The 24,718-nt window shown below is 34.4% G+C and overlaps 2 protein-coding genes across 20 annotated transcripts in view; one reads left to right on the top strand and one right to left on the bottom strand.

Moving 5' to 3' along the window:
* Positions 1-7,385, top strand: part of SGTB (small glutamine rich tetratricopeptide repeat co-chaperone beta) — a 44,849-nt gene extending 37,464 nt beyond the window's left edge. For 3 of the 5 annotated variants that reach the window (XM_081518310.1, XM_081518307.1, XM_081518311.1), the window contains 5 exons: positions 824-962; positions 1,058-1,120; positions 1,803-1,840; positions 2,693-2,776; positions 3,830-7,385. In XM_081518310.1, the coding sequence (XP_081374436.1) occupies positions 824-962; positions 1,058-1,120; positions 1,803-1,840; positions 2,693-2,776; positions 3,830-3,941 (436 nt within the window). In that variant the 3' untranslated portion in view covers positions 3,942-7,385. The remainder of the gene's footprint in view (positions 1-823; positions 963-1,057; positions 1,121-1,802; positions 1,841-2,692; positions 2,777-3,829) is intronic. The other 2 variants (XM_081518312.1, XM_081518309.1) reach the window with 1 other exon arrangement.
* Positions 7,243-24,718, bottom strand: part of TRAPPC13 (trafficking protein particle complex subunit 13) — a 34,827-nt gene continuing 17,351 nt past the window's right edge. For 2 of the 15 annotated variants that reach the window (XM_081518292.1, XM_081518301.1), the window contains exons 5-13: positions 24,407-24,534; positions 21,564-21,636; positions 20,472-20,516; positions 16,950-16,967; positions 14,650-14,783; positions 13,227-13,425; positions 11,782-11,882; positions 8,989-9,139; positions 7,243-8,863 (exon numbers count right to left, since the gene is read on the bottom strand). In XM_081518292.1, the coding sequence (XP_081374418.1) occupies positions 8,756-8,863; positions 8,989-9,139; positions 11,782-11,882; positions 13,227-13,425; positions 14,650-14,783; positions 16,950-16,967; positions 20,472-20,516; positions 21,564-21,636; positions 24,407-24,534 (957 nt within the window). In that variant the 3' untranslated portion in view covers positions 7,243-8,755. Of the gene's footprint in view, positions 8,864-8,988; positions 9,140-11,781; positions 11,883-13,226; positions 13,426-14,649; positions 14,784-16,949; positions 16,968-20,441; positions 20,517-21,563; positions 21,637-24,406; positions 24,535-24,718 lie in introns of all 15 variants that reach the window. The other 13 variants (XM_081518293.1, XM_081518302.1, XM_081518291.1 and 10 more) reach the window with 7 other exon arrangements.

Here is a 24,718-nt window from a genome sequence, read left to right as displayed (position 1 = left end):
TTTTTTTCTTTCTGACTTATGTCACTCTGTATAATAATTTCTTTTTAAAAAAATAATTATTTTTATTGAAGTATAGTTGAGTCGGACATGACTTAGCAATTAAACAATAGTTGATTTACAATGTTGTGTTAGTTTCAGGTGTACAGCAAAGTGATTCAGTTATACGTACGGTTTATTTTTTGTTGTTGCTGTATTTTGGTTTTTTGTTTTGGCCATGCCGCACAGCTTGCAGAGTCTTAGTTCCGTGACCAGGGATTGAACTGAGGCCCTCGGCAGTGAAACCACTGGACCACTAGGGAATTCCTCATATTTTTCTACTTTTTTTTTGTTTGTTTTCCCTTTCTAATCATTAAGTTCTTGATTCATGTAGGACAGCCGAGGTTGGGACCAAGCAGAATGGAGAGAATCCAGACTTACAGAATCTTGGAGTTAAAAGGAAGTGATACTCCTGTGAACCATACTATAGTTGATCCTTGAACAATGTGGGTATTAAGAGTACTGACCCTCTGTGTTCAAGAATGTGCGTGTAACTTACAGTCAACCATTGTATCCACAGTTCCTCCATATCTATGGTTCCTCTGTGTCTGCAGATTTAACCAACCTCAGATTGTATAGTACTGTAGTATTTACTGTTGGAAAAAATTCACGTAAAAGTGGATTTTTGCTATTCAAATCCATGCTGTTCAGGGGTCAACTGTACAGTGAATAAATAAAGTGTAATCTGGATTCAAACTGAATACCAAGATAGACTTTTGATGACATTTGTGGTGTCCTAATTTTCTTCAGTCATACAGCTTATACTCTCAAAATGTATTCTTTTCAGGCTGGCCCTCACTGCCATGAATAAATTTGAAGAAGCAGTTACAAGTTATCAGAAGGCATTAGATCTTGACCCTGAAAATGATTCCTATAAATCAAATCTGAAGATAGCAGAACAGAAGTTAAGAGAGGTATCTAGTCCCGTAAGTTGCTAATGCCAAATAAGTGAAATAGTTTATCATTCACAATTATCAAATTGTAATGTTTAGAGTAATTCTCAGATGTAATTGTTTTACAGACAGGAACTGGACTGAGCTTTGACATGGCTAGCTTAATAAATAATCCAGCCTTCATTAGTATGGTGAGTATATTTCCTTTTCTGCTTTGCTGGCTGTATTTCCCATTAGAACTCTATAGTTCCAAAGTTTTTAGAAACAAGTAAGAGAGCTTTTGCGATGGCAGTGGTAGCAGTGGTGGTATGATGTTATCACTGAGTTTTTTAACCTGCTCATGTACTGTTTTGTGAAAAAGCCATGGGTGAACTTCAGGAAGCCCATGGATTCCTTGGAGCTGTAGATTAAACTTTGTATACATATGGATATGTGCATTTTTCTAGGGAGAGAATCATATTTTTCATGAGATTGGCAAAGGGATCTGCAAATCTACAGAAGGCTAAAAACTACCCTCTTAGGTGAAAGTGACCCTAGGAAGGTATCTAGTATTTGAAGTCTGAGGATTTTGGCTATTGTGGTTTCCTAAGCTCTTTTGGTTTTATTTGTCTGATCAGTAGGAGGAAGTAAACTGCTGCCAGTATTCTTATTTTATAGTGTTTGTAATCTCTTTATTGTGCAATGTATTGTTAATACCATTTTTCCTAGTACCTCCTCTTTTTTACATTCCCACTCACTTTGTGTAACACACCAAAACTCTGTAAAATGTTAGTATATACATGATCTAGCTTCTCTCTGCTTGAAAAAGAAAACTTTAAAAAATATCCCTAAATATTAACTGCCTTTATGAGAGATACCACTTTTCAATTCCAGGCAGCAAGTTTAATGCAGAATCCTCAAGTTCAGCAGCTGTAAGTATACAGAAAGAGTATGTTACATTTCTCTCTTCCACTTGCCAGGCTCCTAATTTGAGCACAGTAGCTCCAAAATGATACCTAAATGTCAGTCAATTGGAACTTAAAGTCACACTCATTTGGCCTACCCAATGTGGGTATATCTACCTGCTTTCCTTGGCTGGTATTCTGCCTGTTAAAAATATATGCCAATTCATTGAAAAAGACACATGTACCCCAATGTCTGTTGCAGCACTATTTACAATAGCTAGGACATGGAAGCAACCAAGATGTCCATCGACATATGAATGGATGAAGAAGTTGTGGTACACATATACAATGGAATATTAGGCATGAAAAGGAATGCATTTGAGTCATTTCTAATGATGTGGATGTACTTAGAGCGTGTTATACAGAGTAAAGTTAGAAAGAAAAAAAAACAAATATTATGTATTAACACATGGATATGGAATCTAGAAAAATGGTACTGATGAACCTATTTGCAGGGTAGCAATAGAGGCAGACATAGAGAAGAGACTTGTGGACACAGTGGAAGAAGGAGAGGGTGGGACAAATGGAGGGAACAGCATGGAAACATATACATTACCATATGTGGAAAGATAGCCAGTGGGAATGTGCTGTATGACGCAAGGAGCTCAAACTCGGGTGCTCTGTGACAACCTGGAGAGATGGGATGGGGTGGGAGATGGGAAGGAGGTTCAAGAGGGAGGGGACATACGTATACCTGTGGCTGGTTTCATGTTAATGTATGGCAGAAACCAACACAACATTGTAAAGCAATTATCCTCCAATTAAAAATATTTTAAAAAAGAATATATGCCAATTTGATTTATCTCTTGCCTACTCTAGAATGTCAGGAATGATGACAAATGCTATTGGGGGGCCTGCTGCTGGTGTTGGGGGCCTAACTGACCTGTCCAGCCTCATCCAAGCGTAAGTTTTATTTAAAATAGAAATAGTTAAAATAAAAAAAAGGTATTTTATGTTTTACAGTTTGAGTACTTTATGTTTTACTATTTGTCTCTAAGGTAAGGGGACCAAGGCTTTCTTTTTAAATTTTTATCTTTTACTGTAAGTTATCAGTGAGCTCATTAGTTATTGAATTTAAAAGTGGTTCATAAATTGAAATTTTCTGCCTGAAGGGCCTGAGTCCAGAAGATTAGATCCAAGAAAAACTTTTTTAGCAAATCAGATGACAAATATCTACTTAATGAGTTTTATGTACACATATGTATTTACAAATCATGTATTGCATAGGATTTAAGATACTTTAATTCAGACTTTTGCAGTGCATGTCATTGCTAAAGGAACTCATTTTATCTTCTCATTACTTGAACACATTACCTCTACCTCCATCCAAGTTGCTTAGGCTACTGTGCTTTTTGAATCTGTGTGATGCTGTTACTGGAAATGTTATATGAAGTGACAAATATCATTTTTTGTTTGTGATCACAACTGTGTAAACCCACTTGCAATATGGCATTTTTAGAGTGATCTTTAAGTGGCATGATTTTAGTGATGCCTAACACTTGCAATTGGGAGGTACACACTCAGTAGTTTGGATTAAATCTCTGCCTTTCAAAAACTCAGTTCTGTTAGGTGACTTCAGACACCTGCCATATGAGAGACTGACTTGATTACAAGAACAAATACCTTGCATTATATTTGCACACATATAATAAAAAGCATATTCTTTTTAGCCCTTTGCTTATCTGTGTTTAAGCACTGGGTGGGGGAGGGGTGGATTTCACTCAATTCAGGAACTCACTTGTTAGATTGGGTGTTTCATTTCTCATAAAGAACACTGCACTGTATTAATGATACATGGAGATGCTGGTACACTTGCAGATAAGTCATGAATCTAAAACTTGTTTTTATAGAAAAAGTTCCCTTTGGGTAGTATCCACATCGTTTGCAGTTCTTTTTGCGTTGGTATTGTGTGATTGGAAATTCCCTAATTCATATTACTTTGCCTCTTTACTACAGGGGACAGCAGTTTGCTCAGCAGATACAGCAGCAGAATCCTGAACTCATAGAGCAACTTAGAAATCACATCCGCAGCAGGTCATTCAGCAGCAGTACTGAAGAACATTCGTGACTTGACTGGGGCCCCTCACCCAGAATGCAGTGGTGATGGCTCTCAAGTGTCTGCTGTAGGTAGTGGCCAGAACAAAAACAAATCTAAAAAATAAATCTGTCTAGACAATAGGTTTATCACACACAGATAACATAACATGATTATGTTATGTTGACTTGACCATAACATGATTCCTTTGTAAGCAGGTGATCAGTAGCCTTGTTAAGTGCCAGTATAGCACTTAACTGGACACGGCTCCATTTTCAAATCTTCATTGTATTTGTATACTAGACTTAATAGCAGAGTGTATTTATTGAACAGTAGGGCTGTTTACTGGTGAGTTCTCTAGCACCAATTCCCATAAGCAAACTGTTTGAAAGGGGAGATAACTAAGAGGAAAGGATTCTCATGCTGATTTAGGAGAAATATACTTGCCTCTGAGTAGCATCTTTGGAGAGAAGAAATTCGTTACTGAGTTTAGCTTTGATAGTGCTATCAGTAGTGAAGATATGACAGGGGCCAGTACTGTCTTTAATGCTGCTTATTTTGTTGGGTGACAAAATCTTAAGAGCTGGTGGAAAGCAGTATTCGGTGTTGTTTAGAAAAGAGGAAAAATAGTTGCTGTGAATGTACAGAAAGTGAATGTAGGGTGCTCAGGTTTTTTGCATAGTTCTTAACTAATCTTGTCTACAGTTTGGCATAGATAACATTAGCATGGCCACTTATGCTAAGTACATAATAAAATACATTTAGAAATCCTTAATAATATTAGTTAGGTCAGTTGTATAACTATTCAATTTCACTAGCACAATTTCTCTAGTGACCTTACCATGGAAACTTTCAACTATATCTACATTTAAATAAGCCAATAGCTTGGCCCTTAAGGATTTCCTAAGTGGCATTTAATTATGTGCCTGCAGACACTGATTTTTTAAACTCGTAATTATTTGATGGGTTACAAAAAGCATCTGTCATTCCCACTTCTTGTTCATGTTCATCCTCTGCTATAATTTGGCTTGGCATGTCACTTTTATGCTTCTTAATTTGATGCAGCTTAAACATAACAGGGGACTTGAAACATTGTACTGAAATTAGAATACATATTAGATAGTGAAGAAAAGTGGCATTAAGTACTGGAATTGCTTTAACTAGAGGGATGGATGAGACTGTTCTAATTCCAGCTGGAATTTCTTTGGTTTGTTAATTATAAAATTGGTAAAGCTGGTGGACACATAATGAATTTCACAAGTGTTGCAAAAGAAAACTGAAACAGTAATAAAAAATTAAATCAGTAATACTGATGATGATCAGGGCCTTACTATAACTCTTCATCTCAAAAGGCTAATTACTTGGTATCTTAGAGTTTAAAAACCAACTTTCCCTTCTTTCCCTTTGTTGGATTAGAAGAGTTCGATAATTTCACTATAAGAATCACCTTGGAATTCATTAAAAATCCAGATTCAGGGGCACACTTTTCAACTTTATTTATCAAGTCTTGTAATAAGGTCTGGGGATCATCATTCCACACAGCACACCAAGTGGTTCTGATGTAGGTCCCAAGGGCTCTAATTTAAAGCAACACTAGGTTGGAGATTTCTCCTCTTTTAAGTCAGCAAATATCTAAATACCTGGGCTCAGGATACAAGGAAGAGCTACATGAACCTACAGTTCTTTTCCAGAGAAAAGTAGGACTTAAGTCTAAGATAAGCCTTCTATATTGTCTCCTATATTGCACTTAAATCAACTTGGGTGGTGATCTAGTGGTTAAGACGCCTTACTTCCAATGCAGAGGATGCTGGTTCAATCCCTAGTTAGGGAATTAAGATTCTGCCAGCCTACGGTGTGGGCCAAAAAAAAAAGGTCAATTCTTGCTGGTGTTGCATATGAAAAGGTTCTTAGCACAATTATTTTGAATGCATTACAGATACTTTCAAATTGGTAAAAGTGGTAAGCCTCTGAGTAGGAAAATAAAGAGAATATGAATCAACAGTATCAGAAGTGAAAGAAGGGATATCACTGCAGACCATGTAGACATTAAAAAGATAATTAGAAAATACTGTGATCAACTGTAGGTCCATGTCCATGAAACGGAAAAATTCTTTATAGGATACAAACTACCATAACTCCCTGAAGAAATAAGATACCTCCAGAAAAGAAAACCACAGGCCCAATTTCAATGGTGACTTCTACCAAACACTTAATATTAAATCTACACAATCTCTTTCAGCAGAAGAGGAAACACTTCCCAACTTCATTTTGCCAACTTTGACACCAAAATCAAAGACATTATAAGCAAAAATATTTTAAAACAATGTCTTTACTAATATCTGTAGTTAAAGTAGCCATTCTTTTTACATGAAGTAATGTGAATTGGTTGTATTTCTTCATTTCATTTTTCTAGTTTGTTTCTTTTCTAATGTATCTCCCATAACACATCTAGATAATCTATCCACTTACCTGGATTTCCCTTCTATTCAAGCCCCTTTTGCTTTTTAAGTACTTTCATCACTTTGAAATTATTCCATTGCACGCTATTTCAAGAAGGTTTTGTGTAGTTGTATTGTTAGCTACTCTTAAAATTATAAACAATTCTCCAAACGTTATCTTGCTTGTCTGAAACAAGAGGGCATTAAAGTAAATCTTTATATACATTCTACTTAGGAATGATTGATTTCCATTAACCACATTTCATTATGGTAGCTGTAATTGTTATGATGCTCTGTAAAATTTTTTATTGTTTTTCAGTCGCTAACTCGTGTCTGACTCTTTGTGACCCCATGGACTGTAGCACGCCAGGCTCCTCTGTCCTTCACTATCTCCTGGAGTTTGCTCAACTTCATCTCCATTGAGTTGGTGATGCTATCTAACCATCTCATCCTTTGCTGCCCCCTTCGCCTTTTGCCTTCAATCTTTCCCAGCATCAGGGTCTTTTCCATTGTAAATGTAAAATTTACAATGTCCTTTGTATGCAAATGACATTTCTACTTAATGTACCAAATTGTTTATCTAATTTTTATAATATGGTTTAAACAGATCCTTTCTAAGATGACATTATGTAACCTTTACTTAACAAGGAACAATATGTCTAGGTTATTGCTTATAAAAAAGGAGTCTTTATAACTAAGTCAAATTATATAGCAGAATCCCAAGTGACCATCATATGTTACTTTTAAAATTTGAATGGAGTGAAACAGAAGGTTCAGTCATGAGAAGACACCTTGAAAGCTACTGAAGTATCCAGTGCAGGGGCTATAAAGTCTTATTTCATCATTTAATCAATTGTACTCATTTTGGAGAAAAGACTGTCTTTGGACAAAGACAATTTTACACTGCTTGCACTTTATTTTGCACGGACGTTTCATTAATTACCTCTTCAATTTAAGGGCAAATCTCATTCTGAATACAGCTTTCATTTTGGACCAAACAATTTGTCATGGCAATAAATAATTATGCATTTAAGAAAAACCAATTTTTGTATTTGACTTAATGCATTTACATTTAAGCAGTTATATACACATGCTTGAATTTCAACTTGTTTTTATTTAACAGCATTAGTTTTTGTTTTGTTGCAAAATATTGAAACTTTTATTACATCCATGTTGCAAAGTTGTTTACAGTCTTAACTTCCTGTTTTGTATATGACGTAAGTAAATTAATGTGATTACATGCAGAAACAGAAAGTTTTGTAATAATAATACATGATGTAGAGTTCAAAATCAAGTATCAGAAGCTGGAAATCCTTTAAGTATGCCTTTAAAAAAAAGTGGTTTATTTTTCAGTGGGAAAAAACAGGACTTTCTCGGCTTAGAATTAGAAAATGATCAGGCTTCTTAGCTTAGTTATCAGAGTAATCGACAGTTTAAGAAATAAAACCAATTCTGATCTGCTTTTAGTAACTGAAAGTTAGACATGTGTGTTGGTATGTACACAAAAATACAGATGCCAATATGATAATTTTGAAAACAACTAGAAAAATTCATACTGTGTTAGCAAATACAAGATTATATGAAGACCACCCCAGTTTTAAACTTTTTTTGTTGACTGAGGAAAAAAGCTGGGGTTAACGAAAATACTTCTAAATACAGTATGATGAGAATTCTAACTTTTTAAGAAACAACTGTTTCTTCTAGATTGAAGTCAGCAAACTGGCCTGCAGGTCAAATCTGGCCAGCTGCTTGTTTTTGTAAATGCTGTGGTACAATTTTTGCCTAAAGTGAAAGTTACTCAGTTATTTCTGACTCCTTGCGACCCCATGGACTGTATAGCCTGCTAGGCCCCTCTGTCCACTGAATTCTCCAGCAAAGAATACGGGAGTGGATAGCCATTCCCTTCTCCAGGGGATCTTCCTGACCCAGGGACTGAACCTGGGTCTCCTGCATTGCAGGCAGATTCTTTATTGTCTGAGTCACTAGAGCCTACTGGCTGCTTTTGTATTACAACTGCAGATTAATTTCAACAGAAACCTTGTGACCTGCAAGGTCTAAAATATGCAGTATCTGGCCCTTTTCATGAAAAGTTTACTGACCGTTGTTCAGGATACCTGCTAGGGACACATGGCCTCAAATATAGAGCTTTTGGAGAACAAAGTCTAATGGTCATTTAAAGTGAAACAAAATCACATGTATATAGAAAATATACAAATATTCATTTGGAATATAACTCACAAGATAAAATCAGTAGATAGTTCTTTTCAAAACAAATATTTAATATTTTATCTTTTATAGGAAAGAAATTTAAATAACATACACTTTTTTACTGTTGATCATTTTACAAGGTGACAAAAATACAGAAAATTCTGGGCAACTCAATGAAAAGTGTAACATTGGACATTTTCTTCAACTTTCCACTTTAATGGCCGAAGATACCACACAGACTTGTGCGATGTCATCATATTCATATGTTCTCTTTAAGAATGTGTCTGTTAGTCTTAAGCCAGAGACGCTCTATTGAGAGAAAAATATAGACCCAAGTTTTCATTCATTGGTAATGACCAGAGAAAGAATGGATATAATAAATGACTATGGATTAACAGCCCCTAAATACTGAAGTCACTGAAAAGAGAGCATACTTGCAGTCCTTGTACTGAAGACAGTAGTGTGAGGGCAAGGCAGAGAGAGGAACTTGGATGGAGCTTTCCAAGTTGTCTTCCTGAAATGCCACACCAGTGGATAGAATTGGTATTGCACATTTCCAAAACAAGATCCATGGTTCTTTCACTGCTGGAGGAATCAGAAAAATAGGAATAAATCTTGTTCCTTTCACAAAGGGATACTGCAATATTTCTAAATCACATTTCCAAAACAAAATCCATCGTTCTTTCACTGCTGGAGGAATCAGAAAAATAGGAATAAATCTTGTTCCTTTCACAAAGGGACACTGCAATGTCTCTAAATCACTATTGCCAGTGAATTTCTTTTCATGGTATCCAGCTGAAAACCAGGAACAGAAATGAAAATCTATCATATCGTTTTTATTTCACTTAGGACAGAATCAGGAAAATGAAAGGAGATGATTTTGTTCTGGAGTTTACAGTGGCGCTGAGACTAATCTGCCTGTCTGGATGTAGGCCTTCTGGTTCTGTTATTGAACACTGGCTCCCTGATGCTGATCTGTTAAAGAGTTTTGCCATTTCTCTGGGAGACTTCCAGACATCTGTGTCTAATTTGTTGCTATGTATCCTTCCTATTTCTGTTAGATACTCTGTACCAAAGAGAGTGAAAAACTGAGGCTGGTCCAGTGCTTTTTCTACTTAATCTGTTCCTTTACCATACAGTGTGTGCTCAGTCACTTGAGCTGTGTCTGACTCTTTGTGACCCTATAGACTGCAGCCCGCCAAGCTTCTCTATCCATGGGATTCTCCAGGCAAAAATATTGGAGTGGGTTGCTGTGCCCTCCTCCAGGAGATCTTCTCAACATAGGGATCAAACCCGTGTCTCCTGCACTGCAGGCAGATTCTTTACCCACTGAGTCACCTGGGAAGCCCTTACCATGCAGATAAGATAGCAAATGACTGGCAAGATTTACAAGTAAAACTATTCAGGTATTCACTTGACATGAAAAAGACTACTTCTTATAATTGATACCACCAGTTCAATTGAACTTATTAAGTTAAAAAAACACTTTTAGTGAAAGTATGTGTATTGTTTTTAAAACAAAAACAAACCCAAAAGTTTCATAATGAAAAATGGTCTGCTACTCTACCACCATGCTTAACTTGCCTTCAACTCTTCAAGCTCTTTTTCTCTCCTTAGTTGGCTCCACATTTTGAAATACTCATTTAAAATTTAAATTTAAACTTGAATTTTAGATGTATTGATTTAATGATATTTAGCTTTTATATGTCTCTGTCTCGCCTCTAAAATTTGAAATGTTCACTGTGTGCCACAGACCAGTTTAGGTGCGATGCATGAATTTCCTCATTACATTTCACAAAAATCCAGTAAGAGTAGATTGCATGTATGTGTCTGTGTGTTATGGGTTGGTGGTAATACCATTTTTATAGATGAAGAAACTGAAGATCTAAGAAATAAGTGCTTTTTTAAAAAAACTTATTTGAATTACCAAAAGGTAAAGTGAATAACTCACACTGTTATTTATTTATTACAGCACCTTGTCATTTGGTCAATAACTGATTTTTTATAACTCAAAAAACACAAAACAAATAATCCAAAAGCACACCCATAAAGGGTACGTGTGGCACAAGGTCTTTATCCTGTGTGTGTTGTTTACTGAGCTCCTATGATGTGGCAGGCACTGCACTTATAATGCTGGTAAGACATGATCTCTTCTCTTAAATTATTTGCAACCCAATACAGAAGAGACTAGTGATTAATTATAGGAATATATCAGTATCACAAAAAAACTATATTACAATTTGCTATGATTATGTGTGAGAAGGTCTAGGAAGCTTCACAGGGTAAGTAGATATTTTGTAATTTTGAAGGATAAATACTTCCTATCTTCCTAATACCATAAAGCTGTAAGGGATATAGAATTAAAGAGGATTATACATTCAGACTATGATGATTTGAATTCATTACTGTGATATTATCAAAATGCCCCAATGGCAACTCACTCCAGTATTCTTGCCTGGAGAATCCCATGGACAGAAGAGCCTGGCGGGCTAAGGTCCATAGGGCTGCAAAGAGTCAGACACAATTGAAACGACTTAGCATGAATGCACCAAATATTACTACAAGGAGCAGCAAAGTGATAGCACTGGGATTTGATCCTAGGTTTTTCTGGCCTCAAAGCCCTGTGCTCTTTGCTTGTCAATAGCTAGATTATACTCTATTATCAAAGTCCTGTTTTCTAGTCTATGGCTATCCCTTATATTAAATTCATAACTACTTTTTAGTTTCTTAATACTAAAGATACAGCTCAGGTATAAATATGGCTCAGAAAAATCTATCTTATTACAGTAAATCTATAATGTATTATTCCATAAGAACCTACTAGTTCATGTTTAGTAATCTGAAGTGTGAAAGGAGTGTAAACAATGAAATGAACATAGACTTTGAAGTCAAATACACTGGTTTCAAATTCTGATCCCATCTTTTCCAGCTCTCTGAGACTGAATGACCCACAAGCTCTGAGTTAGCTCGCTCTTGCAAAGAATGTGAATAATTAATACCTACTTCACAGGTACGGAAGTAAAATATTAAAAAATGCCTAATACCGTAGGACCTCTAAAATATGTAATATTAGCTACCAGATGAAGAACTTGATAGTATTCAATGGCAACATCAGAGAAGACTATATGGCAAGAGGAAACTTACAAGAAGATAGCATATTTAAAAGCTTTAAGAAGTCTCTCTTAGGTAAAAAAGAAAGGATATCCATCCACAAATATTGGCATTACCTGCAGTTTGTTATTTTACAAGTAATATGAAAAGGTTCTTCTAGGTTTACAGTATCTGGGATTGCCTCCAAAGACAACCTAACATCTCCATAACCTGGAGCCTATGAGAAAAAGAAATACAGTTAACATACATTTATTATAAAAACCTTTCCATTTTAAGAGAGTACCACAGTCCTACTGTTATACACTCTAACTTCTTTTGCTGCTGCTGCTAAGTCGCTTCAGTCGTGTCTGACTCTGTGCGACCCCATAGATGGCAGCCCACCAGGCTCCCCCGTCCCTGGGATTCTCCAGGCAAGAACACTGGAGTGGGTTGCCATTTCCTTCTCCAGTGCATGAAAGGGAAAAGTGAAAGTGAAGTCGCTCAGTCATGTCCGACTCTTAGCGACCCCATGGACTGTAGCCTACCAGGCTCCTCCGTCCATGGGATTTTCCAGGCATGAGTACTGGAGTGGGGTGCCATTGCTGCTACTATTTGTAAAATAGCACTAGATACCCTGACTGTTTTTGTTGTAATTACTCCATGTTAAGTAAAGTTGAAATGAGTCTCATAGGCAAATAGTAAAGCAATTTCAGGGGGTCTGATCTTAAGGGGAAGCTTCCAAAGAGACTGTAGCTTATAGAAACATAAGCTTATTGCCTAAACAAGTAGAGGAAGACACTGAAATAACTGAAGAAGCAAATCATGTCTGTTTCACAAGATACACTGACAGGGACAGACAGTAGAATCAAAATGCCATGGGAGGATGATAGCTAATGGCTATGTTTCAAAATAGGCCCAGTGGTAATCTCTCTCTCTTTTTTCAATTTTTACCTCAAATAGTAAAAGTAAATTTTAGAACGTATCTCAGCAGGTAACATTCAGTATAAATAGAGGATTCTGTAGCATATTTTCACTAGTACAAGAAAAAGAAGGCTGGTCGCTATCCATGCTCTCAGAGTAGAAATTAGATAAAATATCCAACCAGTGTTTACAAGATAATTTGAGCGGGACTCACATGAGTTTCAGATGACTGACATTTTAAACATCTTTAAAAGAGGAATGAACTGAGTAGGTAAATGCAGTATAAATCCAAGCGTTCCCAAGACATTGTAAAAGAAAGAGATAACTCTAATATAGTGGAAGTCATATAACAATGAGCACGAATTATCATAGGAGGAAACAACTGATATGCAGTTATTTTGTTTGGTAAAGTAAAAAAGTTCTTTACATGGTAGAAAACCATATATGATGGATAAATTAACATCTGAACATTTCCCATTCATATCAATTCCAATTTTCTACCTAGGTATCAGTGAAATTATTTGTCTTTTATTCTCTGGTAATATTAATGCCTTTTATAGTGCTCTGATTTTTAGTGACAGACCTAGGGAAATTTAACTTGTTATAACTATCTGGACCCGCAACATACGAAAACCCCCATCAATGTTTTTTCTAGACTCACCATTCTTTGAAGTTGGCTGGTCTGTAATCTTCCCCTTTCACCTAGATTTGTTTTCCATACTATATCCAATTTTCCAATTACTGTTACTCCCTTAATGATGCCTGCTTTTTCTGCAAACTCCTTCTTGGGTTTTAGGCAGTATAAGTACTGGCGTGTATCCATTGGCTGCAAATATGCTCTTGACCCAAATGTAGTTACACTGAGGGGTGAAGACAGAGATGGAAAAAATTCTCTAGAATCTTTTAAAAGAAAAACCATAGTTGTGATTATTCCTTTGGATAGGACCTGAATGTTCTACCATCCAAAGATCTAGAATACAACAGGTCAGTGGTTTCAACACAAATGGACTTGAACTGAGAGGACTTATTTTATTTCAGTTGATTTGGAAAATCTTCAGATTCTTTATAATAGAATGCAATATATTACCTAAAGTATTGGACATATAGCAATTAACTAAAAAATGCAATAGAAATCAGAACCTTAAGTATCCTACACCTTTTCTCTAAAATTATGAAAGAAAATAAAGAAACATACCATTCTAAACTAAGTAATCATTTTCAAAATGAATAAAAGGATCAGGCAAAGAGGGGAAAATTATTGCTTTCCTCTGTGGGGGTATGAGAGGCTACAAACTTTACTGTATTCTAACATAATAAAAGTAAAATTTCCATTCTTGATTAATAAAATCAGGTATTTTCTCCAGCTATTACCTTCTTATCTATATTAATGTCGATCTTACATTTATTTATTCTTCTTTTTCTAAATTACTCATAGATGTATATTTCATTTTTGTAAAAAATTAAATCATCTATTCCTATGCTTGCTCCTTTTGATGTTGAGAGAATACACTGTCTTGAAACTCACTGCTCACTCTAACTTCTCCATCATTCCTTCCCATGTCTCAATTTTATCAACTGCAGGATCAAGGATGAAATGTTCCATATTTATCTCACTGAGTTATTATGAAAATTGAAAGAATAAGTGTTCCAGATACAAATGGTGAAGATCTTATTTTTATGTGAAGGGAGAGCCTGATGGACCATGAGAGACTTTAAGGGCAGTGAAATTATTTTATAAGGTATAGTCATGATGGCTATGTCATTACATTTGTCAAAACTCATACAATGCACAACACAAAAAGTGAACACGAATGTAAACTGGATTTTAGTTAATAGTAAGTATCAACATTGATTCACTGATTGTAAAAAATGCACCAAGTTAAAATGTGAATAATATGGGACCCTGTAAGTGGGGAGGGCATGTGAGAATGCTGCACTTACTGATAAATTTTTCTGTAAATTTAAAAATTCTTTTATAAATAAAGTCTATTAATTAAAAACATCATAAATCACACCAGAATAACAATGATAAAAAAGTTCACGTCTTTTAAAATAAAAACAAATAGTTCACAATTCATATTTACCATTCTCCAGCTTGGTTGACTGAATTTAATTCTGCTACATTGTACATTATAGATGGCTCCAGTGAAACTTTCTCCATAAACATGGGTGAGGTTGTAATATTCTGAATCTGGGCTTCAAGAAATACTTCATCAGTCTGAAAAAAAAAAATCCACCAAAGTATGATGGTGTTTAAAGTATTTACCTCAACAATAACATCTGATTTATATAAAGAAAAAACATTAACCATAAATGTGATTAGTTCATGCCTGCAAATCAAAGTTATCATAATTAATGTAAGAAAAGAAATCTTTATCCTAACATAATTAACAGGGGCAAAGTCAAGTGTTAGTCAACTGGTAAGTTATCAAACAATGGATAGGGGATAACTATAATATTTTTTTGTATTGACATCCAAAAAATGTTTAACTGGAATTTCATTCACATATATCCTAAATTTTCTGGTAAGTCATTAAAATGTGAAAATGCAATCTAGGATAATGAATACACCTGTACACTTAGAATTTCAGAAATGTGTTAAGATAATTAGGTCTTTGCTATAATATTTCAGCATAATTTAACTTAATTTTCATATTATTTCAAATTAGTATAGTGAATAATCCATTTTATAATCTTATAGGATTTAACTTTATAAAGCAATTACTTTAGTGTTCATTAGTGATTTCGCAGTTCATTGTTAAGTGTATATTTAGGGCAAAAAAAAAAAGTGAATTATACTTGAAATCTTTGAGTTTTTAAATCAAAGAAAAGGTACTTTGTAGTTTTACTGACAGATACATCAGTATTTCAGTCATGGGGTAATTTACATATGTACTTTTACATAGTTTTAAAAATTCCCTAATTATGCTAAACATTCTTCCTTTTATGCTATTTTGTTATTTTTGGGGGGTATATAATTGCAGGATAACAGACAACTTGCCTCTTTTTTGATACAAACTTACATATAAAATGGTATACTAAGGATATTCTAGAATTGCTGCTGCTGCTGCTGCTGCTAAGTCGCTTCAGTCGTGTCCGACTCTGTGCGACCCCATAGACGGCAGCCCACCAGGCTCCGCCGTCCCTGGGATTCTCCAGGCAAGAATACTGGAGTGGGTTGCCATGGTCTTCTCCAGTGCATGAAAGGGAAAAGTGAAAGTGAAGTTGCTCAGTCGTGTCCGACTCTCAGCGACCCCATGGACTGTAGCCCACCAGGCTCCTCCGTCCATGGGACTTTCCAGGCAAGAGTACTGGAGTGGGGTGCCATTGCCTTCTCCGATTCTAGAATTACTTTATTCAAAAGTTTCATAGTAATATATATACAGAAAGAAAACAAACTATGACCAAAAAATGTTGGCACTTAGCTTTTTTAACACTAAATCCAGGAAAATGGAAACTATTTGCAAAAATATAATGATGGAGTTATAATTTAATGTATTATTATCTAAAACAAAATAGATTCTTTTCTCCTGGGTACATGTGCCCTAATAAAATAGAAATACAATGATTTATCAGTTTAAAAGAAGGTACACATTTAAAGGCCTTTTATTATTTTTTCTCAAAAAAACAAAAAGTAAATATATCCCATCAATCCATTGCTTAAAAAAAAATAACCATAGACCCACATTTCAAATTTAAAAATTCAATTTCTGCGTAAGTTTAGAAGAGCTTACATAAAATGAAAGGAAAAACAAGCAGCATAATGGAAAATTAAGTTAGTTTGAACAGTTAGTATAAAGTTACTTGACACTGAAAAAATTAAGAATTCAGTGCTAAGGCAGTTGTTTTTATTGTGTATATAATATGTCATAAGCAAATGTTGCTTATATTAAATAGAAATTTGAAAATATGATTTTAACTTGGGAAAATTTAATTTTCTTCAGTTCACTGTTAAAGGGCCATCTTCACCTGACCCAGAATTAAGACTAAAACCACTGTGCATTTGAAGATGAATTCCAACTACACAGTTCATTCAAAGATTTGAAGGATCACAGGATATTTTGTTAAGATGTTGAAAATTCGAAGGCTATTTAAACAAGGCTAACAAGGCCTCTTTTAAAAAATATCTACAGAAAACACACTAAAATAAGAATATAATTGTTTCAATATGACAATTTAATCTTTGATGTATATTTTCCCATACAATAAGACAATCAATATAATATAAAAAGTACAAATTATATACATACTTTCAAAGTCACATAAGTATATTCACAACTAACTTTGTTTTTCCACTATGTTTTGTATGGAGAGATTAATTAGGCAGAGTCAAAAAGTGGTAAGTAAGAAAAGCATATAAATTTATAATAAAAAATCAAATTACCACAGAACTGAGGTCACTCTAATGGAAAAATAAAAAGAAAAATTAGAAAAATCAGATTAAATGTTAAAGGAAAAGAATAACTAACTTTAAAATAAAATGCATTTCTGCATTTTTTTAATTTACTAAACAAGACAGCATTAGTAAAACAAGGACGTAAACAGAAAGTAACACAAAGAAATATGACAAATCATTTTTCTAAAAAGGTGAAACTGCTAAGGTTAAATGAATAGAGAAGAACACTGCAGGTGAACGCTTAAAACAGGAGCAAATATTCAAGGGAATATCTTGGGGGAGGGAGGCATATCCCATGCCTTTGTAATTCTTAAATTCTTACCCACTGTGTAATTCTTCATAGATTACTTTGGATGGGTATACAAATATCTGCCACATTCAGGACAGATACTATATAGCTTCTTCTAAATTTATCTAATAATGGGATCTTACACTTCAGGAAATGCTGAACTAGACCACTTCAAACAACTGAGAGTTAACAGATTTCATAGTTCGTCTTCTTTTCAAATATATATATACACACACACACATATATATCTAAAGTTACTTATTTCCAAAGGGCCATCTCAAATGTCAGCTCTTTCATCAAACATCAAGATGGAAATCATTTTTCACCTATGTTCCCAGAGTATAAGTACACTTCATGGGTGGGGGTGCTTACACTGTGGTATCAAGTCACATCAAGTGCTAAGTCACTTCAGTTCGTGTCCAACTCTTTGTGACCCCATGGATTGTAGCCCACCAGGCTCCTGTCCATGAGATTTTCCAGGCAAGAATACTGGAGTGGGTTGCCATTTCCTTCTCTAGGGGATCTTCCCCACCCAGGTGACTGAACCTGGGTCTCTCGCACTGCAGGCAGACTCTTAACCATCTGAGCCACCAGGGAAGCACTGTTACGTCTCCTCCACTAAATCTAAGTGCTATGAGGAGAGGGAAGATGTTCAGTTTATATTTATTTCTCTTCAGTACATGGCACAGAGCACTGTACTCAGCAGGTGACCAAACGTTTGAAGCCTAGCTTATTATGTCATCATTTTTTTTTTCCCCTAGCAAAGCTTTCTTATTTTAGAAGACTACAACAAAGTTTCTCACAAAACTTGTTTTCCTTTTGGGGATTCACATAGTATTAAAGTTTTTAGATGCAGCATAAAAAAACATGTTTGCGACAAATGTGGGGCTAACAATAGTTGTCAGGTAAGGTCTATGGAATAGTGTAATAAACTATTGATACTAGTGTGCTTAAGTGAAGTTGCTCAGTCGTGTCTGACTCTTTGCAACCCCATGGACTGTAGTCTACCAGGCTTTTCCATCCATGGGATTTTCCAGGCAAGAATACTGGAGTGGGTTGCCATTTCCTTTTCTAGGAGACCTTCCTCACCCAGGGATTGAACCCGGGTCTCCCACATTGTAGGCAGATGCTTTACCATCTGAGCCATCAGGGAAGCCTCACTAACTCCCAAATTTCCTAGTTGGGGTTAATAGAATCTGCTATATGCTACAGGCAGGACAGTATTAGTTTGCCTAATAGGTAATACCAAATATATTAGAAAGATCCTAAATGCTATTTGCTCACTCCTCATTTTTAAAGAAATGTCACTTTCAAAAGTTCAGAATTTTATGAAAATTTTTTAGCTGAAGTTTGATGGCAAAGTCTACATTAAAGATTATGTCTATATTTAATGTTAATTGAAAAAGCAAAATTGTTACTATGATTATAAGAACAGAATATTATATATAAATAAGTAAAGACTGAAAGAGAAAACTGGTTAATGAAGAACCAATTACTTTTTGCTGTGGCAGAATTGTGGGTTTCTTCCTTTCTTCTTGGGGAGTATGTTACTTTTATGTTATTTATGGAATTATTAGCAATTTAAAAAAATTTGCAATTCACCCTTAATATTGGTGTGATAAAACTACTTGACAAGTACCCTCATGTACCACCATATTTCAACAAAGAAAACTTAAAATAGTTTAGTATGTGCTTTCCTAGGAGCCAATTACAGGAAAAAAAAACCCACCTACATATTTGTTTTTAATTTTCCAAACTATTTTTTCTAATAGACTAGTTACCAATCTCCCCTCATACTATGAATGAAATCTTTCCCAGCAAAATAATAAATTAAGACTATTTAAGTACACAGCTATACTGTAATTAATCAATGATATATTATTAATAACAAAAAAAGGCAGAACAAATATGTATTATCCCAATTCTCCTATCCCTCCTCACAAAGAAACATCAACTCTTTAAACATCTAATAATCTCCTTGATGAGACTGAATCCTTCCATCAAATACTGATATGTATACTCTTCACTACACACTCAATGTTCCACTTGCAACTCTGCTTGGAATGCCTTCACTGCTCTGACACTACATTTCCAGCACCTATTCCTTTTGGACTCTGAGGCAGTTCTCTTTCTTTACCATGAAGCTTTCTTAGACTACTCCAAAATCTCATTCCCAGAGTTCCTGTATCACATCTTTGTGTATGAGTCTCTCTAGTCTCACTATATACTATACTAGTAACTTTTTTATTTTATGCACTTTTCTCTTTTCTCCTGATAGGTTTTTACTTCAAGGTTAGGTCCCTCATCTTATATGTTTTAGTATGCCCAGTTGTAGCACAAACTTTATAGTGAATAAAAACTCTGAGATGCTGATGGTAAGAATAATATTATCAAATTTGACATGTGACTACAAATTTCTTATCACCTGGTTTTGGAGTAACAGACATAATTTACATTTCAAAATGCTGTATTTGAGTATCTCTGAGTTTATCACTTTGATCTGAAACACATGATTTTTGGGGGGTAAGAGGCCCATTAGAAAATCTGTTTTTTCCAGAATTCTAGATACCAGGATAAAATAGAATTTTGTAAAAGAAATTCAAGCAATAAAACCTCTTCCTTATGACAAATTCTATTCTATATCTTTTGTTAGAACAGAAGATAATCTTCTATTCTAAAAGTTACTCTTTTCTATATTTTTGCCAGATTTGTTTCTCCTAAAGAGAAGTTCAAATCATTCACTAAACTTAGCAATCTCACACTGACTTTTCAGGACAAAGAATTTAATGTATTGAGTTCTACTTAATATTTTTCTATATAAATATTAAATATTTTTTGCAGGTTTAGATCTACTACTTCAACTTTTACAATATCACTACCACATTTATAAATATTTAACAGGTTGCTAATGTTTTTAGAAGGAACAACAACTATTAAATGGAAGCATAGGGTCATCATTTATTGAAAAGAGGTGAAAGCCTCAGAGTTAATGAGAATAAAAATCAAGGCATATTGATTCCATGTAAATTGAAAATAGCAGATTAAAAGAGATCTGCAGTGAAATTAATCTCTTGTGATTTAACTTTATGCTTATTTTCACAAGTAATTTGTAGTCAAATCAGCAATTTACTCTGATACGAAAAGAAATATAATACATGAGATTTTAGTCATATAAGATCTTAATGTTCAACATGAAATCCCATTAAGTGCTCAACACTTACCTCTGCATTGTAAAATTTGGTTTTCACATCCAATGGTTTGAGAACCTAGTTGAATAAAGCATACCAATCAAAGAAGATTATTATCATTTGGCCATTTATTTTGCTTATATTTGTTTTAAATCTTGGGTTTAAGCTTGTCAACGGCATTTTCCAATTTTAATTGTAATAGACTTTTAAATGGGTATGCACTATTCTTGTAAAAACAAAAACAAACAAAAACAATCCCAAAGGTATTTAAAAAAAAAAGCTACCATAATTTCTTGACTGGGTGACAATTACATGAGTTACATGGATTTGTACTTCACAGTATTTGGCTAAACTGAACACATATATGTTTGTGTATTTTTCTCTATATATTTCACAAAGTATAGTTATCAAAATAAGCAATCAAACCTTTTATTTTCTTATAAAAGGCATGCAAAATCTTAAGCAGATGAGTGATAACAAAAGCAATAACCACAAAGCAAGAGCAATTTTTTTCTTCCTATCGATAGTACTTTTTCTTCCACATACAGAGAAATGAAAAATATATACAATGTCATATCTAGATCTACATAACTGTATATGGTCATCTCATTTCCCTATCCATACACACAGATGTGTTAAAACAGTGGTTTTAAATTATTCTTTGATTATGGACTTTGAAAACTGTGTATAAATAAAAACTTCTAACTGCAATTTCAGTGACTCATGATTTCTCTGAAGGAAGCCTGGTCCACTTTACCCAAATCAATAATCCTTCATTTAAATATTTCTTTAGAAATCTGATATTATTTACACTTATTTTGCCTGGACTTTACAGTCATTTTATCCATCTTCTGGATTCTTGCATGTTTTGTCAAGGCATGAAAACCAAACAATTTTTTTCTTTTTAATAAAAACATTATACTGCCAATGATAATTTCTCTGTTTTTATTTAACTTACTTTAGCCTGACTTTAGATTGCTAGTAACATGACAAATTCAAAAACATTAGGGTATTTTCTTTATTTGGAGTCTGTTTTTACTGCAGATAAATAGGTGTCATTTCCTGGGAGTGGGGGCGACAGGGGGAAGGCATTTAAACACAATTTACCACCATCAGACTTAATACCTGAAACTTGAAGAATTTTCTAAAATACATTTTTTCTCCACCCTGAGTTGTGTAACTCACTGCACACACCAAGCTGAAACAGAAAGATGTCTTAATGATTTCTGAATCATTTTCAATTTTGTTTTTTAATAGTTAATCTACTACATTTCAACTTGATCAACAAATCTGGAAAATATACCAATGATGTGAAAGTGTAGTCAAATGAGCCTAGAGCAGGAAAAAAAGTTTCAGTAGATATAGATATAATTCCATGAACAAGAAAGCTATGATTAGTAAAATAAGATACACCATTTTTAGAGCCGGAAGTCAGAAACTTTTTCTTCAAAAGGTGAAGCATGATCCAAAGTAAATACCAGGATAACTAAACAGTTGAATATTAAAAATAAGTTCACATAAACTAGAAGAAAATACAAATTTTTTAAAAATTCCAAGATGAGGAAAGGCTTTTTAATATAAATCCAATGGAAAGGATGACCTCTACAAATTTACAAACTGGATAAATCAAAGACGCTAAAACAAAATTTAAAAAAGGACAACATATTGGGATAAAAAGCTTCTAACAATATCAAGCTTTGTAGGCATAACATTAATATCTCACTCAAAATAGGAGAAAAGAATATATATATATATAAATCACAGTACCATGATTTACTAACAAAAATGTGAAAATGTTCAGCCTTACAAGTAGTCGAAGAAACAAATTACAAATTACAATAATGAGGTAAGATTTTTCCCCATCTTAGGATCTGGCAAAAATTCTTTCCAAGCAATAACAGGGTTGTTGAGGGTTTAGAGAAACTGACTCTCTTTATACTGCTACTGGTTATAAAAATCGAGAAAACAATCCTTCAGGAAAAGAGTCTTAAAAATGCTTATATGCTCCTTTAGTAAACCCATTTCAAGCAGTCTATCACAGGAAATATTAAGGTGTTCATCACTGTGTTATTTATAACAGTGAACAAGTGGAAAGTTTAACATCAGAGTAAACAAATTACAGTACATGGTCCAAGTGTGTAGATAAAATCATTTTAAGAATCTTTTCAAAGAATACTGACTCAAATGGGAAAATATTCTTGGTGCATTAAAAAAGATAGAGCCATGGGTAATTTTATCAAAATTTTATAAAATATTATTTATATATATCTGTTATATATGCACATAAAAGACTGAAGTATATAAATATTTTAATAGTGGTTATGCTAGGTGGTGACACTATAGGTAACTTAATTTTTCTTTTATATTTGTACCTAGTACTAAATGAGGTGCTAGGGATTTAGAGTTGATCAAAACTCAATATCTGCTCTCCTAGTGCTCACGGTTGGAAACAAAGTACAGATTTTGAAGCTAGATTTGAGCTCCATGCCATTACTTACCAGCTATTTAATTCTATAAGGGTCTCATTTTCTGTAAAATGGGAATTTTACACATTTATTATCATTTCAATAAACTCAACTTCAACAAATGCTGACCATTATTTCTCTGGTAAATTTTGAGGATATAGCCAACTTTGTGGAAGTCACACTTTAATGGGAACAGCAGGCACTCAGTGAGTAATTTCAAGTACAAAAGACATAGAAAAATATTTGAAGAAGTAGAATTAAACTAAACAAAATGACACAGGCATTCCTTTATAAGAGAAGACTACATTTCAAGTTGTGGAGGAATTCAGAGGTAAAAGGGTCCAATATAACTGCAGTGTAAAGTGGGAGCGAAGTATGATGAAAGGTGGAACTAGAGTATTTGGTAAGGATTAGGTACAGAGAGCTCTGCAAAACCTATATAAAGTCAGAATTCCCTAAGGGTAATGGGAATCCCTGAAGTGTTAGGTGACTTATCCAAGATCACATAGTTAAATAAATGATTGAGCTAACATCTGAATTCCAGAAAATGACACCAAAGCTTATACCAACCACAGAATATATATTAGTGTTACTTGCTCAGTCATGTCCAACTTGATGCGATCCCATGGATTGCCTCCTCTGTCCATGGGATTCTCCAGGCAAGAAAACCGGAGTGAGTTGTCACTCTCTTCTCCAGAGGATCTTTCAGACCCAGGAATTGAACCTGGGTCTCCTGCATTGCAGACAGACTCTTTACAGTCTGAGCCACCACGGAAGCCCAGAATATACATTAAAAAGTGCCTAAACAGAGCTTGTCACTAAAATCAATTAAATGATAGATAATATTATATGTACTTCTTTAAGACAAGAAAGAGAAACAGAAATGGTGATGTAAGAAGAGATGAAGAGAGGCTACTGAGAGATAATCAACAAGAATAGGACTTTGTGAATCAACTATATGTGGAAGTGGTAAGGCAGATTGAGAAGTCTAAAATTACTTTAGATGGCTCTGAAATGTTCATTTTTGCCTCTCAGACGAAGAAAAACAGAGCATTCACGTTCAAATACCTATACAGGCCAGGGATACAGAATCTGACATTTCTTTTTCCCTCATAGTTTATTTTGGTTCTCTACTTTTGAACTCTCAGGATAGAGTGTATTTATATAGTTAAACTCAGAACTGAAAAGCTGTGAATTTAAAAATAAATGTTATTAACATCAGTTGTTAGCATTTCAAAAGAATAAACATACTTTTAGAGTACCATCTGGGTTTTAAAGGTTTGCAGCATGGATTTTTATTTTTCAGTCAGATTGCACATGCAAAAATAAAACTAGAGATAAATGCAGATTTTTTTTTTCCCTTACACAATAAATATTTTGTTTAAAGTCTGTTTCTGGCAAACATGTAAACATGGCACATAAAACTCCTTCTGAAGCAGTTTTTCAGGCTTGATAACATGTGGAGATAAAGAAAAAATTTCATGTAGTAAAATTAATTCTTACATGTGTGTTCCAATTTCCTTTACTTCATGATGTATGACATCATCAATACAACAATCGGGTTTAAGTTCAGCCACTGCAGCGTTAGAGGCTGAAAGATTCAAACGCTGAGAACTTGTCTGGAGATCAGCCTTGAAAGAAAGAGAGAATAAAATACAAGAGAACTTGGTTACCTACAGGCTGTGGTGAGTATGGGTAGAAGGAATAGGGGAACAGGAACAAGGCAGTAGGGATGAAAGAAGAGGGACACTTCTCTGTACACATTTCTGTGTATAGATATCACATTTCTCTGATGCTTAGAAAAGAGTAATGGTT

Source organism: Giraffa tippelskirchi, chromosome 8 (assembly GCF_054371585.1).
Source record: "Giraffa tippelskirchi isolate mGirTip1 chromosome 8, T2T-mGirTip1v1.2.pri, whole genome shotgun sequence".
NCBI classification, from domain to species: Eukaryota; Metazoa; Chordata; class Mammalia; order Artiodactyla; family Giraffidae; genus Giraffa; species Giraffa tippelskirchi.
The sequence above is the reverse complement of the archived record's forward strand: the minus strand, read 5'-3'. Positions and strand labels throughout refer to the sequence as shown.